This window comes from Eschscholzia californica, unplaced genomic scaffold (assembly GCF_041429995.1).
Source record: "Eschscholzia californica isolate CP2 unplaced genomic scaffold, dmEscCali1.0.p SCAF_5, whole genome shotgun sequence".
NCBI classification, from domain to species: Eukaryota; Viridiplantae; Streptophyta; class Magnoliopsida; order Ranunculales; family Papaveraceae; genus Eschscholzia; species Eschscholzia californica.
In genome coordinates this window covers 34268082-34284651 of record NW_028238472.1, presented here as the reverse complement: position 1 = coordinate 34284651, position 16570 = coordinate 34268082, and the positions used below count along the sequence as shown (strand labels likewise).

Below are 16570 nucleotides of genomic sequence, written 5' to 3'. Positions count from 1 at the left end.
CTAAATATTTTAGCTTGAACACAAACATGGCATTTACTAGTAGAATTAAAATCACAATTAGAAATTAAGCCTAATTTTTCCATATTTCGAAGAGAACCATAATTAACATGACCTAATCTACCATGCCATAAATTAACAGAATCAACAATGTAAACCGAAGAATTATTATTTATTAGATTCAACTTAATCATTCCGTTACAAGAGTACCCTTGACCAACAAATGTGCCCCTTTTGGACAATACAAATTTATCAGACTCATACACCATCTTAAACCCCTTCTTATTAAGACGGTCTCCCGATACAAGATTCTTAGTCACATCGGGCACATGATGAACATTTTGAAGAGTTAGAGTCTTTCCAGATGTAAAGAAGAGTTCCACAGTTCCTAATCCCATGACTTTAGAACGGATATTATTGGCTCCTTTAATATCGGTTCCGTCACCGCCAACTTCGTAAGTCTTGAAAAGATTACGGTCATTACAGACATGGATAGTAGCTCCTGTGTCGTACCACCAACCACTGTCGGCATCTATTGTATTGGCTTCAGAAACTGTGGCTATAAATTTTTCTTCGACCATGTTTGCTTGTCCTTTAAGATTTTTCTTTCTTGAGTGACAATCACGAGCATAATGGCCGGATTTGTTACAATAGTAACAAATTACCTTCTTCTTGTCCTTTGGAGTTTGTTTCTTAAATTTTTTATCCTTCCTAGGCTTTAGAGAATCTTTCTCAGATTTCCCTTCTTCAACCAATTAGCCTTAGGTTGATAATCAGTTTGGGTCTCTTTTAATTCTCGAATATGAGAATCTTCTTCAATACGAAGGTGACGTTGTAGAAAATCTAACGAATAATTTTCTTCGTCATGCTTGAGTTTTTTCTTATAGTCGCTCCAAGATGGGGGTAGTCTAGAAATGATAACCCCCACCAGAAAAGCATCCATAAGAGAAATTCCAGCATTTTTAAGATTGCTAACAATAAGTAAAAATTCATTAACTTGAAGCATAACAGACTTATTGTTAACCATCTTAAAATCCATAAAATTATCAATTAAAAATTTTTGATTACTTGCCTCTTCAATGCGGTATTTGTTGTCCAGTGCTTCCCATAATGCTTTGGCAGAATCAATTGAACGATGAGCATTGTAGATAGAAGTAGACAAGGCATTCAGAATATAACCACGACAAAGAAAATCGTCTTCCTTTCGCTTCCTTCGTTTTTCCCGTAATTCAGAAGAGTCTTCAGGAGTCTCATCAGAAATTTTGTCAAGAACCCCTTCTATTATATAAAATAATTTGATTGAAGTCAGAAAGAACCGTAGTTTTTCTTGCCACCTTGTAAAATTTTCTCCATTGAAACTTTCAAGACGTGTGTAGTCTTCATTCATAACGCGAAGAGATTGAGTCAATGATGTTGATGCTTCCATTTCAAAACTAAGCGAGATTTTCTGTCTAAAAATTGTTGAAAAAAACTTTGTTACTACTAATTTGAAATGGAAAACAAAAAGATATTAGATGTTGTACACTAAACTTCAAAGCTCGATTATATCGATTCTTTTAGACAGAAATTCGCCCCCTTCTGGTAAAACCACGAGTACACAACGGGTATGGAATTTTGCCTTCAGGATACGATGAAGTCTTTACAACTATCTCGGTTCAAAGTATGCACGCTTTGGCCAAGATCAAGAACACTCTGGAAATTAATCAACTGATAATGCCAAATAAAAAATAACTCCAAAATTCCAAATAACTTGATAATATGAAAACCAAATGACTTTGTTAATAACAAATGCTAGAATGTGAGAGCAGGAGAATGACACAGAATTTCGTTCGATCCAAATGAAGGGTTGATGGTCACTTTATTTATAATAAATGAAAGGATGTGGAGATATCTACTCCCATGGGATGTATCCAATTTAATTAGATGGGCATGACACCCATTCATCCTCCACCACGACAAATCACTGGCCACTTTTGAATTTGAAAATTGCCAACAAATGACCCCATAACATGGCTAACTGAGACAAGGGGCTATGTACGTTTTCTGAACGTTATGGTCTTCTAATTTGAACTTACATCAAGATACCTTATATAAATTTCAATTTCCAATTTGAGACGTGTCCGATTCAACAATTTTCCTAATTCAAGGTAGTTTTGGTCTCCTAATTTACAGATTGGCTCGGTGCTTATAAATAATAGCATAGCATTTGGAGTCCAGAACCTAATATTGCTTTGAGTGGGGTTGATGAGACCCCTCAATTAGATTTATCAAACTGAGACATCAGCACACGTAAATTGACGATAAATACATGAGTTTTAACGAACGCGTCAGCTCTTAAACCATCTGCAATGAAAAAATCAATCTTAAATACTTACTGCACTTTAGATTTATAGACTTTTTGTTAACCATGCTGCATAAGTTAATTAATAAAGTTGTTTGAAAAATTGTATACAAAAGATTGATGCAAGATGCAACCCACAAGTGTGATTCACACGTTTATTTTTTTAATTCATTAATCACGTGAGGAGAAGTAGTCGGCCAGCTTAATTATTCTTCCACTTCGTTATATATAACACCAAAATTATTGGTAATCATCCAAATTTGATAATCTCTCATTTAAGATATATGATCATGGACATCATTACTGAAATCAACATCTGGTCTGTGGGGTTATGTTTGATAAGTTTAGGTTTAGTTTGGTTGACACATTACTGGTATAGATGGAGCAATCCAAAGTGCATTAATGGTGGAAAACTACCTCCTGGTTCCATGGGTTTCCCTCTCATTGGAGAGAGCATTCAATTATTCATCCCGAGCAAATCCCTCGATATGCCTTCCTTTGTCAAGAAGCGAATTTCCAGGTAATTAACTACCATGAGTGAACGATATATGTTAAGTTTGTGACTATGAATGATCGATTTGATAATGAATTGGCAGATACGGGCCGATTTTTAAGACTAGCTTGGCGGGGCGACCTATAGTTGTATCGGCGGACCCAGAGTTCAGCAATTATATCTTCCAACAAGAAGGAAAGTTGGTGCAGTTCTGGTACTTGGACTCATTTGCTGCCCTACTTGGGGACATTAATGGTGCTTTGGCTGTTACTTTCCTTAACAAATACTTCAAAAACTTGCTATTAGATCACTTTGGCATAGAGACCTTAAAAGATAATCTTCTATCTAAGATACAAGTACATGCGAACCAATCTTTACAGTCTTGGTCAACTCAATCTTCTGTTGAGCTTAGGGCTTCAATTGCAAGCGTATGTCTTTTATAATCTCAAATACACATTGACTTTGTAAATCTTGTCTTAAAAGTTATGTGGTGGTCCTTTTGTTTAGTTACATTTCTTCTCATGATTCACACATGCACGTGGACAGATGGTATTCGATGTAACAGCGAAGCAACTATTCAGTTACGATCCATCCAAGTCGTCCACGAATATGAGTGATCTATTTGTTGACTTCTTACGAGGTCTCATGTCGTTTCCTCTGAATGTCCCTGGTACAGCTTTCCACCGATGTTTAAAGGTACAACTTAATACATTTATAATTTGAAGTAATAAAGGAAGAAAGTGACCGATTCCCTCGTTTGGACCTCTACATTAAACTAACTAAACCTACAATTTCTCTGTCACTCTGACTCTCCTCTACCCTCTCAATGAGGATGAGAAAAGATGGGTGGCCCATGATGTGAAGGAACTGGAGAGGGACAGTTAGAAATCCTTTCGCTCCTTTCGCTCCGAACTCCTTTTCTTTTTTGGGTGCCTCTATAGGTGCCTTGTAACTTTGCCCTTGGGCGACCCTTCTCTTGGCACATCCTGTGGGCTCGCACTGGCGGGAGTTCGTGTTGTTCAAGCCAGTACGGATTTGGCCCAGTTCGAGTGCCCTCAGACTGCCCCAGTCTGTGGGAGCCCCAAGAGTGAGGGTGTGCCCTCGGATTAGACCTACCCTTCTTTGTTCTTCCTCCGATCTTCTTCCCTCTCTCTAACCCTTAAATGTTAAAGGAGGTCAAATTGAAACTAGTGAACTAAAGGTGGTCAAACAGGTTGATCGAGTTATTCACATCTTGTTAAGTTTGTGTCATCCAACTCAAAACTAATTGGCAATGAGCGGAGAGGACTTAGATATTATATTCTCGGTTAAGATAGCCTATTCTCACATATCTCAAGAGCAAGACCGAAATTAGCCCACAACTTTGAATGGATATAATGTTGGTCTTGTATTAACACCACAATTTTTTTGTTAATTTAGGATCAAAAGAGAGCACTGGACATGGTGAGGGATATTGTGAATGAGAGAATCAATTCTTGTGATGATAAGAAATTTTATGGAGATATGCTTGATCAAGCACTGGAAACCATGAAAAAAGAAGAACTTGTGACCAAGGACTTGGTTGTTATATTCATATTTGGGTCTCTTCTTTCCATTGAGACCATTGCTGCCACCCTCACCGTTGGATTGACATTGCTAACAGAAGCTCCTTCTATTGTTGCTGAATTAACGGTCAGTATTTTTGCTTAAACTAATTTATTACCTCGTAGACATCTTCGAAGAAAAACCTTAGTTACACAGAGCATTATAATGTCATTAGTATATAGGACTATTGGTAGTTTAGTCTTCAAATTTGAAAATAGAAGAAACATCTATTGTATTTCAAAATAGTTGTCTAGTCCATTCAGACGAAATTACGAAAAACACAATAACAAATCTAGAATGATTATATCCTGCTCGAAAACAGAATATACCTCTGGTTTTATAACAATGGTTGTTGGTTCTCTAATTTTACTTTTACTTTTTTCAGTTGTTTTTGGTTTTCATATTGTCATTTTTACTTTTTAATTTTTTTTCTAGGTAAATAAAAACTACAATTTGTCACAAACATATTTTCTAAAATACATATTTTTTATTTAGGTAATTAATTAGAAACATGTATATGCAAAAAAAAAAATGCATATATGTTTCTATTGTACTATTGTTTGTTTCCGACCAGCTGTTTGTTGTGCAAAACATATTGTCTGTTAAGAAAGAGGTACCTTGTTTTTGTCAATTCAAATACACAATTTGTTGTAAAAAAAAATTAATCAAAAATACATTTTTATGGACAAATAACACTTGTTTGTTTTGACCGTACTACCTTTATTCCAACCACTTGTTTGTCAGTCTAAGATGTTTTAACTAAATAGCTCAAAATGTTATTGAAATAAGCGAAAAAAACACTAACATTTCATAAATAGTATTCAGGTCAAAAACTATAAAAATTAAAAAGACTAATAATAGGTATAAGAGGTCTGAATAGTCATTGGTAAAATACTTCATACTCGGACCACATGACATGTTTAAAGATCCATAAACAAGGTCAACGTTTTGGTAAATAGGAATATTTTCCAGGATAATAAGACTCTGTAAAAAAATTGGTCACTTTTAGTTGACCAATTTATTTTTTAGGGAAATAACTCAAAGTGAAAATTTTGCTTTTTTCTTTTTGTTCCCCCAACTTCACTACTATTTTTTTTACTTCAGTAATGGTCTCCAACAAACAACCATTGCCGACAACTTTTATTTTTTTTTAAAAAATTTTCCCACCTTCAACCACCGGTACCACCATTGTTTCTCTCTCTATGTTTCTTCCTCTTCCCCTCCCTCTCTCTCTCACCTCCTTCATCTTTCTCTCCCTTCTTCTTCCCTCTCTAGTAGTTCTACGGTCGTTTGACATGATTATTATTTAACCTACCTGAGGTAACCATATTAGTAATCGATCTCAATGTCCTTGGAGTTTTATGCTAGACCACCTGATTACTCATACTTTCTGATTATTAGACCTTTACGTAAAGGACGGTCCTTTGGAATAGAGCTTCCAATCGTTTTCCCATATACTTCACAAGTAAAGAAATGAATAAGATGCTTGTTGTTTTCTGAACAACATTTTAACAACAAAACGCTCAAAACTTTGTAATCCAAGAACGAAAGTTAATAGAAAAGAAATCAAAACTTAAAGATCATAAATCAACTTACCAGAAGATGAGCATCAATGATATTGTTGTAAATTGAATCAAGACTCAAGCAGATGAGTATTGTAATCTGCCAAAGTATGAATTGCAACAAGATTAATCGTCTACAACTCAGTAACACACTACATTAAAAAGAAGTAAAATGAAGATCCATGAATCAAGAGAAAAAGAAAGAGGAATAAACAGAAATACCATATCTTCCATTTTGATGAGTCCTTTAAGTCTAGAATCATGCTTAATATTAATCTGATAGAATTGAATTCTTTCAAAATCGGGGTGGTTCGGGTGTCCCCCAAATCAGTAACCAGATCGGTTTCCTTCGCTTCTCCGGATTAGATAGAGAGAGAATTGAGTATAGAGAGATAGGATTGAGGAGAGAGGGAAAGAAGATTGGAGGGAGGAGTTGAGAAAGAATAGTAGTAATGGAGGTAGTGGTGGAAGGAGAGAAGAAGAGAAAAAGAAGAGAAAAAAAGGAGAAAATTGGTGGTGGTGGCGGAGTTGGTTTTAGAAGATGAGGAAGAAAATAAAGATGATTTGTTTCCCTTTAAAATTTTGCGCCCCAGAAAATTTGTCAAAATTTACAATTTTCTTTTAAAGTTTTGTACCCCGAATTTTTTAGTTATTTTCTCAAATCACGGGCGATACTCAAACCTTCTTCGTCAATAGACAAATTCAATAAAATACAAACGAGTAAACACAAATTGTCAAGTCCCAAACAAAAATGGTTTAACTCAAAATACATTAAGACCTCCGTCAATAAATCTAATAAAGTAAAAGACAAAGAGACTAAGAAACCTACAGAAAGAAAATCACACTTCAAAGAATAAACCAATATATCGTAGATTGGGATTCCTTTTATGTTTATTTTTTTTCCTTCAATATTTATCTCTTTGATATGTTTATATTTCTGTAATTTCCTCAATATTATAAATTTAGCCGATGATCAGGAATCATAAAACTCAATCCAATTTCATAATCTACTAGGGTATATCCCGTGCCCCAGGGCACGGACAAAATGTGACGAAGTTCTAACCCTAATTTCACTCGACTTTCCATATTTAATGTTGTTATATTCTGGATATCCTAATTTGTTGGTATTATTTCCTTTTGTTTCTTTTCTCTTAAATTAGTTATTATTTTATTGAGAAAGAGATTTTAATTTCTTTTTTTAACCCTTGAAATTTATTTTGTTTCTATTTTTCTTAAATTAGTTATTTTATTTCGAAGAATGAAATGATTATTGTTTTTAAATAGGTAACTTTATTTCTACGAAGGACTATATTTTAAATTTTGAGAAGGGCTTCTAGACAATGTGAATGTTTGTCCCAGCCATCGTTTTCCCTTCTGTTTTATTATATAGATTGTAGAATCTTAAACTAGAAAAATCTAACGAGTATAAATGATGAAAAGCATGATAAAATAGTAATCACTTGAAATAATTAAAGATTTTGGTTGATAATTGGTTCTTGGATAATTTCTATAACAAACTAAGAAGCCTTTGTTTATGCAAAAGAGAAAGCTAATACTAAACTAATTAGGAAATTTGATCACTAAAAACGGAAACAACTTGTTTATGAGCTAACAAAATAGTAACATTAAGAGCATCTCCAATGCAAAACTCATAAAAATCTCTATTCATCCTATGTGTCAAGTTCCAATTGAGATTCTCACTCCTAGGTGGCCTTAATAGAGATCCTCAATTTTTTTTGTCTCCAATGCAAAACTCTAAACTTATCTTATTTACTTATGTGGTATAGTTATTTTTGTCAATAAATAATTAGTTATTTTAGAAAATATAGAAGACTCCATTTCTATTGGTTGAAAATCAAATATCGATGAGTTGGACAATTAGAGATATCTCAAGAGGACACTCTAGAAATAGAGTGTCTTCTTGAGATATCTCTATTCCACCCTCGACATGTGATCTTAGAGATCCAAATAGAGTGTTGCATTGGAGATGAGTTTTAAGAAAAAACTCTAAAAATCCTAGGTGGCACTCAGAGTTTCTAAGATTGAGTGTTGCATTGGAGATGCTCTAAGATTAAGAAAACCTAAAACTTGAAAAACAAATAAATAAAAAGGATTTTTTTTTTTTACTTTACCCCCTCAATATTAATTGGTAATTGAGTTTACCCCTTTCAACAAATTGGTGATTGAGTAATCTCCATTTAATTTATTAATTTTGTTCAGAACACTCAGACGATATTGACGTGTGGACATTGAATATGACTACCAAGAATAATGATCGAATAATATGATTTTAGTAATTGTGTTGTCTTCAGTGTTCGGTTTAGTCAAGAATGACTTATTTTATCCGTTGATTATTTAATTTATGATTCCAATTCCTTTACGACAAATATGAACTTAGTATTTTGTCACAAATAGTAAGTTCAAGGGGGTAAATCCAATTACTAATGATTAAGGGGGTGTAAACTCAATTACCAATTAGTGATGAGGGGGTAAAGTAGAAAAATAATAAATAAAATTATGAAACTCATAAAGTGAGTAAAAGAGGCCAAAGGGCCCGTTCATAGGGGTCGATTGGTTACAAAGCGAGTTGTGGCCCATTGGGTCCACTAAAATGGGCTACATAAGTTAAACATTTTATGTATATATGTATATATATATATTATATATGTATATAGACACGTGATACTATTTAGCGATGAGGATATGATGGCACAGCTATATATATATATATATATATATATATATATATATAAAATTAAAGTCTTGTTAGTTAATTAATTGATATAATGCTTCTACTATGATATTAAATTTATAAAAGTTCTCCAGCAAACAAAACCTTTTGGTTTGTCACTGCTTCTTGATCAACACGATTCAATTTAGCACTTCAAAGTCTGGCATCAAGTCATAAACTACATCGTTATGAAAGGGTGTTAGAAGCCAGCACCACATTTTGTCTTTCACTAGGGTGAGACATCTACAATTTTAAAAAAACGTATTTGCTGAGCAATTTACAACAATCCTATGATTACATTTAATAAAAAAAAAATTATTATTAATAGCCACAACTAAAATCGTTTCCAAAAACTGGTGTAGCTAGCAATATATCAACTTCAATTTCTACATTTATTGATTAGGAAGAGCATGAGGCGATTCTTAGAAGCAGGCAAGACAAGGGTTCTCTTCTTACATGGAAAGAATATAAATCCATGACATTTACTCCTCAGGTTAGTATCTCCATTATTGTTGATGTTAAGATCAATTAGTTACATGGTAACTTGTTCATCTATAATGAAAAACCAAAATTCGAATCATGTTTTTTTACAATGCATGTGAACTCCCACTATTAAATCATTACCAATCATAATCTTCTCAGGTTATCAATGAAATACTGAGAATGACAAGCGTTGCTCCCGGCATATTAAGAAAGGTCATCAAAGATATCCCAACAAGAGGTGTGTACTCATTTAAATAAGATAGTTAAATATACTTTTGGTAGTCGATTATAATAACATCTTTGTTTTAGTCCATATGATTACATTTAATCAATTCTGAGGTGTCCGCGACATGTGATGTTCTGTGTTACGACTCACGATTTGTCATGACAGATTATAGAAGAACATAGTTTAAGTCTCATTCAAACAAGTCTCTAGTATAAACCTAAATCAAACTCTCATCACAATTTTAGAAATTAAGAATAAATGCAACCGAAAATCTTAAGCGTTTTAAAAAGTACACCATCACATTCTCGAAGAATGTGTAAGCGAAAATAATTTTTACAAAGACAAAGATAGTCTAACCTCACCAATCAATCACATCCGAGTCAAGTGAGAAGGTGCATAATATTTACGGGTGCACAATCACAAATAAGTGAGAGAGATCTTAGACTATTATAGGTTACATTTTCATTGTATTGACGTTGTGATAAGAAACATAAATAAATAATAGTATGAAACTGTGTCGAACTTAAACAACATGAGACAAGAAAAACACAACGATACTTATCTAAAAAAAGTGAATGACTGTGATAACTCGAAATTAGCTCAATAAGGCATCCTACCAACAACACACACATTATTTTGATATACAAATAGTAACATGTGATATATTAGTATAGAGATACATTATGCGCACTAAGCAAAACAATTAAGCCAGGTCGTTCTTTTAAATAGCTTACCAAGATCACGACTGAATACGCACTCAGTAGGGGCCATTTATCATTAAGTGAGGAAGAACCGGTAAGCCTTTGCTAGTGGGTAGACAAGTAGTGTCTTATTAAATAGTTGATTGTTGTAGTATACACATGGATCTATCTCTACCTTGGTAAGAACATTTGTAACTCTCCCTTTACCACCATCGCCATCAGCTAGCTTGTGATCTCCATACGCATCAAATAATCAATCTCACCCAAACAGTGATACACTTCGAATATATCATGAGTTACCCAAACTATGTTGTCTTAAAGAACATCTTTTATCCAGTAGATGTGAAAATTCAAAGAATACCTAAACATATGCAGGATATAATAATATTAAATGATCTTGATAATTCTCAAAGCTACAAGAGCACAGTCCTCTTAACAAATAATATCTACCTGAAGAGAAGAACAATCTTGTATTTCAAGGTAAGGCAAATCTTATTTAAATCTAAGCCTTTAGGAGATATCATTTTTCGGAATTACCTGTTTGTCTTCAATAAAACTCGAGTAAACACCCTATCTCATTTAGGTGAAAACATTGTAACTCTGGACCACAAATCATATCAAAAGTCAAACCACACTCATTAATGACTTAGCGTAATAAATAATCAAACATGGCGTTGGTCAATCCCCCAATTACTCCAATGGTCCGATTACCCCAAACTACCGTCTCTCTCGAGTCCCATTCTAGGGAAACTGGAATTGTCGTTTCCACACGGCTGGCCACGAATCGGCGTGTAATCCTTGACAAATTTCATGGCTACTCTATAACAGAAAGTAAACAAGGGGGACCGACCAGTACCAGGGTCAAATAATCATTACATGTAACACAGTCTAGAGGACTCCGCAACAATTTAATCCCACAACTCAAGCAATTCAGTCACCACATGATTATAGTTCACAAATAGTTCAAAAAGCTTCACATGAACCACAAATGTTTAGAAAATTATTTTAAGGAAACTTTATGAAAATAGGTTCACCCCCAAAAATTAACATCCAAATACCCGTATTCCAAGTAAGATTCATAAGAACCAAAAAATAGTTTACTCCTCTCATTCGAACTCCAAATAACGATATACTCCTATTAAAATATAAAAGAGCAAAACAGTCATTTAACAGTTATACTATGCTCAAGAGAGATCCTGTAAGGCAAGACTACATTATATTTGTAGATTATAATCAGAAATGAGTTGAAAAGCATATTTATTAGTTGTTGGGTACTACTTAAATAGACTTACATAGAAACAAAGAAACAAACTCAGCTAAAAATCAGGACTACTCAGTGCCCATTACTCTTTAACTAATAATTAGTCAAATTAACTCACTAGAAAATACTCTAACACTTTATTGACTAATTCAAACTCCAACACCTCCCTTAAACTAAATGTTCTTTCGGACATTAGTTTAAACGAAACAAAGTTGTATTGACTAATTCAACTCTAATGTAACCCTTCTAACATGCTTTTTAAGCTGTAATCTCCATAGAACAAACCTCAATTAACTTTCGTAGCTTCACAAATGTATCTAACTTGAGAGGCTTGGTCAAAATATTTGTAATTTGATCTTCACTTCTGTAGTAAACTACATCAATAATATCTTCTTGCACAAAATGCTCGCAGAAATGATACCGCACATCGATGTGTTTGCTTCTTCCATGTGGAACATGATTCTTTGACAACTTAATTGCAGAACCATTATTGCAATATATCAACATACTTGCATCTGAATTGCAATGCAGTTCGTCAAGTAGTTTTCTTCATCAAATTGCTTGGCAGGCACAAAGAACAACAACTACATATTCTGCTTCCGTAGTCGATAAAGTGACAATATGTTGCTTCTTTGACTTCCATCATATTGCACCTGATCCCATCATAATTTATATCTTGATGTGCTTTTTCTATCATTTGAATAACTCGCATAATCACTATTAGTGAAACCAATTAGACTCAAACCAATTGGATTCTCCACGAGTCTACTAATCAAACTCATTGCATACATGATATCTGGCCATGTGGCTGTCAAGTACATAAGACAACCCAATATTGCTTATATAGTGTGTTGTCTACCTCTTTGTTGAATTTTGAAGCAGCTTCAGACCAACTTCCACTGGTGTACTAATTGGATTGCAATTGTCCATCTTAAACCTTCTTAAGGGTCCGTTTGATACGTGGGAAAATGTGAGTAAGAAAGTTATTTTCTCAGAAAAATCAATTTTCCACTGTTTGGTTGGACACTGTGGGTAAGAAAAATTATTTCTTACGAGAAAAAAATGTGTGCAAATTGTCAAAAAAATTCTCACCTTTTGGATGGGAAACCCCGTTTCTTACTCGCCCTCTACAAAACTTGCGCTCGCTCTCCTCCCTTAAGGGTATTTAGGTCATTTCTCTCACCTATCTTCAATCTTGGTTTCCCTAGCAGTGATTGCTTGGAGAATTTCCATGTCTTCTTCTGATCGATCAACATCTTCTCCAACTCTCATCCATCTCAGTTTGATTCATTTTTTGCTTCAATTTGATATCATTCACTGGAAGTTGTTCAGGATCCGAGTTATCAGAACTTCCAACTGATTTTGATTTCATCATCATAATCTCCTTTTTCATCGATATATCATATTCTTCTTCATCTTCTCCGTTAAATTTCTTCGATTAACTATCCATTTTGAAAACATACCAAATAGATGATAACTTTGGTATCCTTTAGCCGGAAGTCGGATTCCTCTTTCTTCTTCAATGAATTTATCTGAAAATGTCGGCTTTACTGTTTGAATTAATGCAGTATAATTTGATATTTGAAAAGGTGGTTCTTTTGGATGAGATTCGACCAGTTCCTCTGAATTCAATATTGCTTCCTTACCGATGAAATCTAACGAAGATGAGATGAAATTGAAGAACCAAAAGAACAAAGACCAATCTGAGCACACTTTGGGCATCGAGTGATTAAGCGATTTCTTAGACAAGTTGGACAATCTACTACTTCTTTTCTTTGATTGGATGGTGTTTGCATTTCCACAACTTTTCTCTATGAACATCATCATCTTCACCCTAGAACACCATCATCTTCACCCTAGAACACCAACTCATTAATTCGTGGTTCATTCTCTGCTCATGGACCATCGTTATATTCATTAATTCGTCAAAACAAAGTTCGGCTAAATTTAGAGTGTCCTCTTGAGGATCTCTAAGTGCCACATAAGCAAATCAATTAATTTTATACCAAAATATAGGTTTTTAGAGTTTCTTTTGAGTGTTGCATTGGAAAAGACTTTTCAATAGAGTATCTCTAAATGGCCAAATAGGAAAGAGACCATTTAGAGATCCACTTTTCACACTTGACACATATGATTTTTAGAGTTTTTGTAAGTCTTGCATTGGAGATGCTCTAAGAGAGGGTGTCCTACCTCTGCACAAAAGGACGGTGGACGTAAAAATTAGTATTATGTTTTACGAGTTATCGACACACACCTCAAAAATTTTAGTCACAACACTCCCATTATGCTTTGCTAAATCCTAAAATCTTATTATACTATTCCCTAGTGCATTCAGTTGAAGAAAAATATTATCCAAGTGACAACGATTAGTTATGTGCCTTGAAGTTTATTACTTACGTGCTTATTCCTTTTTTCTGTCTGCCATATAAATAATCTTTTTAAATGCTTCTTTACTTTAAATTCGTTTGCCAGAATTGGACTCAGAAGCTAATAAGTCATCTTCCCAACCACATATCATCATAAACTATTTTCCTAAATTTTAATGATTTGAACGGGAATATAATTGTGCGATAAATACATTAAGAATGTCGAACTCCAAGTGAGTTTAGCACTTCTCAATAATTCTTCTTATAGAATCAAATACTAAGATGTAGTTTATGAAATATAAGTACCAACCATCTTTATATCCACGTAATTATAACAATAATTATTTTTTCCTTTCAAAATATTATATAATCAGTAGTGTTTGATGCAGGATATGTAATTCCCAAAGGTTGGACGATTATGGTTGTTCCTTCAGCTCTTCAGATGAATCCAGACAAGTACAAAGATCCCCTCACCTTCAATCCCCATAGATGGAACAAGGTAGCTAATATTTAGCATTCTAATTGCACAATTGGATGGTGTTCACAGTATTTAGATATGTTAATTATGTTGCTTAATTTTTTAAAATTTAAAAATATATTAGGATCTTGGATCAAATAACTTTCACAAGAGTTTCATACCATTTGGAGGAGGATCGAGGAATTGTGCAGGATCAGAATTCAGCAAGGCTTTTCTGGCCGTGTTTCTCCATGTTATGGTGACGAAGTTTAGGTAACATATATCATAAAATTTGTGAACTTCTAACTCAAAATTAATTAAAAACTAGTTGTGAGAACCTAGATAATATTTGTTGATTATGAGGTTCTTCTATCGATCTATGTGGGATTACTATCACAGTATACAATTGCCTCAATTTATTGGGTGAATCGGCTTTCATTTAACTGTTTTCGTTTGGTTGATGATAATCAGTTGGACCAAAATCAAAGGCGGAGATGCAGCTCGAACTCCCGCTCTTTCACTTGGAAATGGTTTCCATGTTAAAATCTCACAAAAGAAGACCAACCAGGAAGGATGAACTGTCTCGAGAAGACATTAGTGTATTTCACATGGGAAAGGTTTGGTTTTCAATCTAAATTGTCATGTCTGAATTATTGTATTGACATTTATACTTTTACTCAGTCACAGTTGTCCACAAACACTGAAGGACATAGATTAACAATTAAAAAGTTTTATATTTGTGATATCATTAACATCTAACCGCTAACGTCCTCAACAAAATTTATAAAGAAGAGATGGAGAGAGATTGAGAGAAGTTTAGTATACCATCACATGATAGCAGAAGCGAAGGAGAGCTTGATAGAGGCAAATAGATCAGTAAAAGAAATTCAATACAATAAGCTGAAATTTAACTCCTCGAAATTTTATTGTTCATGCCACTACTATAAATTGGGAAATGCCAACATTTACATACTGAATGATAGGTTTACATACTAAACTTGATTGCTTTTGTCGAAGATCTAGAACTCCAGACACCGGCAGTCGACTTGATCTTTGATCTCTATGTTAGCTAAACCGATCCAAGACTATCCTTCTTTATCGGTGAAAATTAAAATCCTTTTGAAAAACTAGATAGCTTTATTGGAATTGTTATTTCTTTTGTATCTTCTTCTAGTGTAGCTAGAGAGATAGAGACAAACAATTTTCTCACCTTTTCAGATTTATTTAAATCCTTTATTAAAGACTTCTAAAGTCAAAATCGTAATGGAATTAGGATTCCAAGATGAGGAATTATTCCTCATTTGTGGAATCCCACAAGGGTGCGGCTAGAAGAGTCCCGCATTAGCTTGGGACTCTGGCTAGGCGGCCAAACACTTGAACTGAGCCATGCATTTACTCTTTGGCTAGGGCGCCTGACCTAGCCATCCTTACTATCTAGGTCTGGCTTCTAGTCGACTCTTTAGGCATCTTAATGCAGATCCAATCCGCGACTTACCTTATTCATTCTAGTCATATCTTCCATCAAGTCGACATTCTTTATGTGTAACTAGTTGTAGGATTTGGTCGTTAGCCACAGGTAATCTGAATGAACCGACTTTTAGTCGACCCTTTAGGCATCCTCTGTCGGATCAAATCCGTAACTTTTTCTCCATTCCCTCTAATCATATCTTTCATCAAGTTGGCGTTCTTTATGTGTAACAGATTATAGGATTCAATCGTCGTGAGCCACAAGTCATCTAAACAGGCCGCAGATCGTAGTAGGTTTATTGCTAAACATTACGATATAAAAAATAACTGAACTTGGCGATGTTCATCATTTATCCTATCCGATAAATTAATCACATTGTCATCTTGATTGAAAGACATCTCCATTAGTTGCATCATGGAGTTTGAGTGGTTCCGTGATTACTGCAGGAAGAAAAATTACAAGAATCTACAATAGAAGCTTTGGTTAAGGATGAGTGGTCAAGGGAATCTTTGCTAAATCATAAAGAAATTTTGTACTATCAATTATTTAAGGTTTTGTGTTTAGTTATGATAACATTGGTCATTGTTATATTGAGTGAAGGATAAAAATATCTTTTTAGCACTACAAAGTTAGAGGTGTTGATGTCAGAATTTGTCAATCCTGAAATCAGTCAGAGTAAATAGACTTGATGTTGAATCTCGTCTGAATGAGTGATTCTACTTCTTTGATTCATGTTCCTAAAAAACCTGGGGAGAAAACCGGCAAAGCGTTCGGAAACCTCTCTGACGCTCAAGACAGTCAGATTGCCCTTTGTAGTTAAAGAATGAGTACTAAATGAACCTTGGAATTCTTGGATGCAACGTACCTTCTTCGAGGTGATTTGGTGCCCTTTTATAGGTT

The 16570-nt window shown here is 34.3% G+C and overlaps 2 protein-coding genes across 2 annotated transcripts; one reads left to right on the top strand and one right to left on the bottom strand.

The window, feature by feature from the left end:
- Window positions 1-715: 715 nt before the first annotated feature.
- Window positions 716-1423, bottom strand: LOC147538780 (uncharacterized). Its single transcript, XM_086643003.1, has one exon. It carries the CDS (start codon window positions 1421-1423, stop codon window positions 716-718), a length of 708 nt encoding a protein of 235 aa, XP_086499129.1.
- Window positions 1424-2606: 1183 nt separating this feature from the next.
- Window positions 2607-14945, top strand: LOC147538779 (beta-amyrin 16-alpha-hydroxylase CYP87D16-like). Its single transcript, XM_086641740.1, has 9 exons — window positions 2607-2858; window positions 2935-3259; window positions 3378-3527; window positions 4251-4502; window positions 9112-9201; window positions 9351-9429; window positions 14135-14244; window positions 14348-14475; window positions 14674-14945. The coding sequence occupies exons 1-9, from the start codon at window positions 2623-2625 to the stop codon at window positions 14777-14779; spliced, it is 1476 nt and encodes a 491-aa protein (XP_086497866.1). The 5' UTR covers window positions 2607-2622; the 3' UTR covers window positions 14780-14945.
- The last annotated feature ends 1625 nt before the right edge of the window (window positions 14946-16570 follow it).

Excerpts from the sequence above, each read along its gene's own strand:
- LOC147538780 (XM_086643003.1), bottom strand. The coding sequence starts at position 1,423 with ATGGAAGCATCAACATCATTGACTCAATCTCTTCGCGTTATGAATGAA.
- LOC147538779 (XM_086641740.1), top strand. The coding sequence starts at position 2,623 with ATGATCATGGACATCATTACTGAAATCAACATCTGGTCTGTGGGGTTA. Across the intron at positions 3,260-3,377 it reads TTAGGGCTTCAATTGCAAGC|ATGGTATTCGATGTAACAGC; the intron begins GTATGTCTTTTA and ends GCACGTGGACAG. Across the intron at positions 14,245-14,347 it reads ATCCCCATAGATGGAACAAG|GATCTTGGATCAAATAACTT; the intron begins GTAGCTAATATT and ends AAAATATATTAG.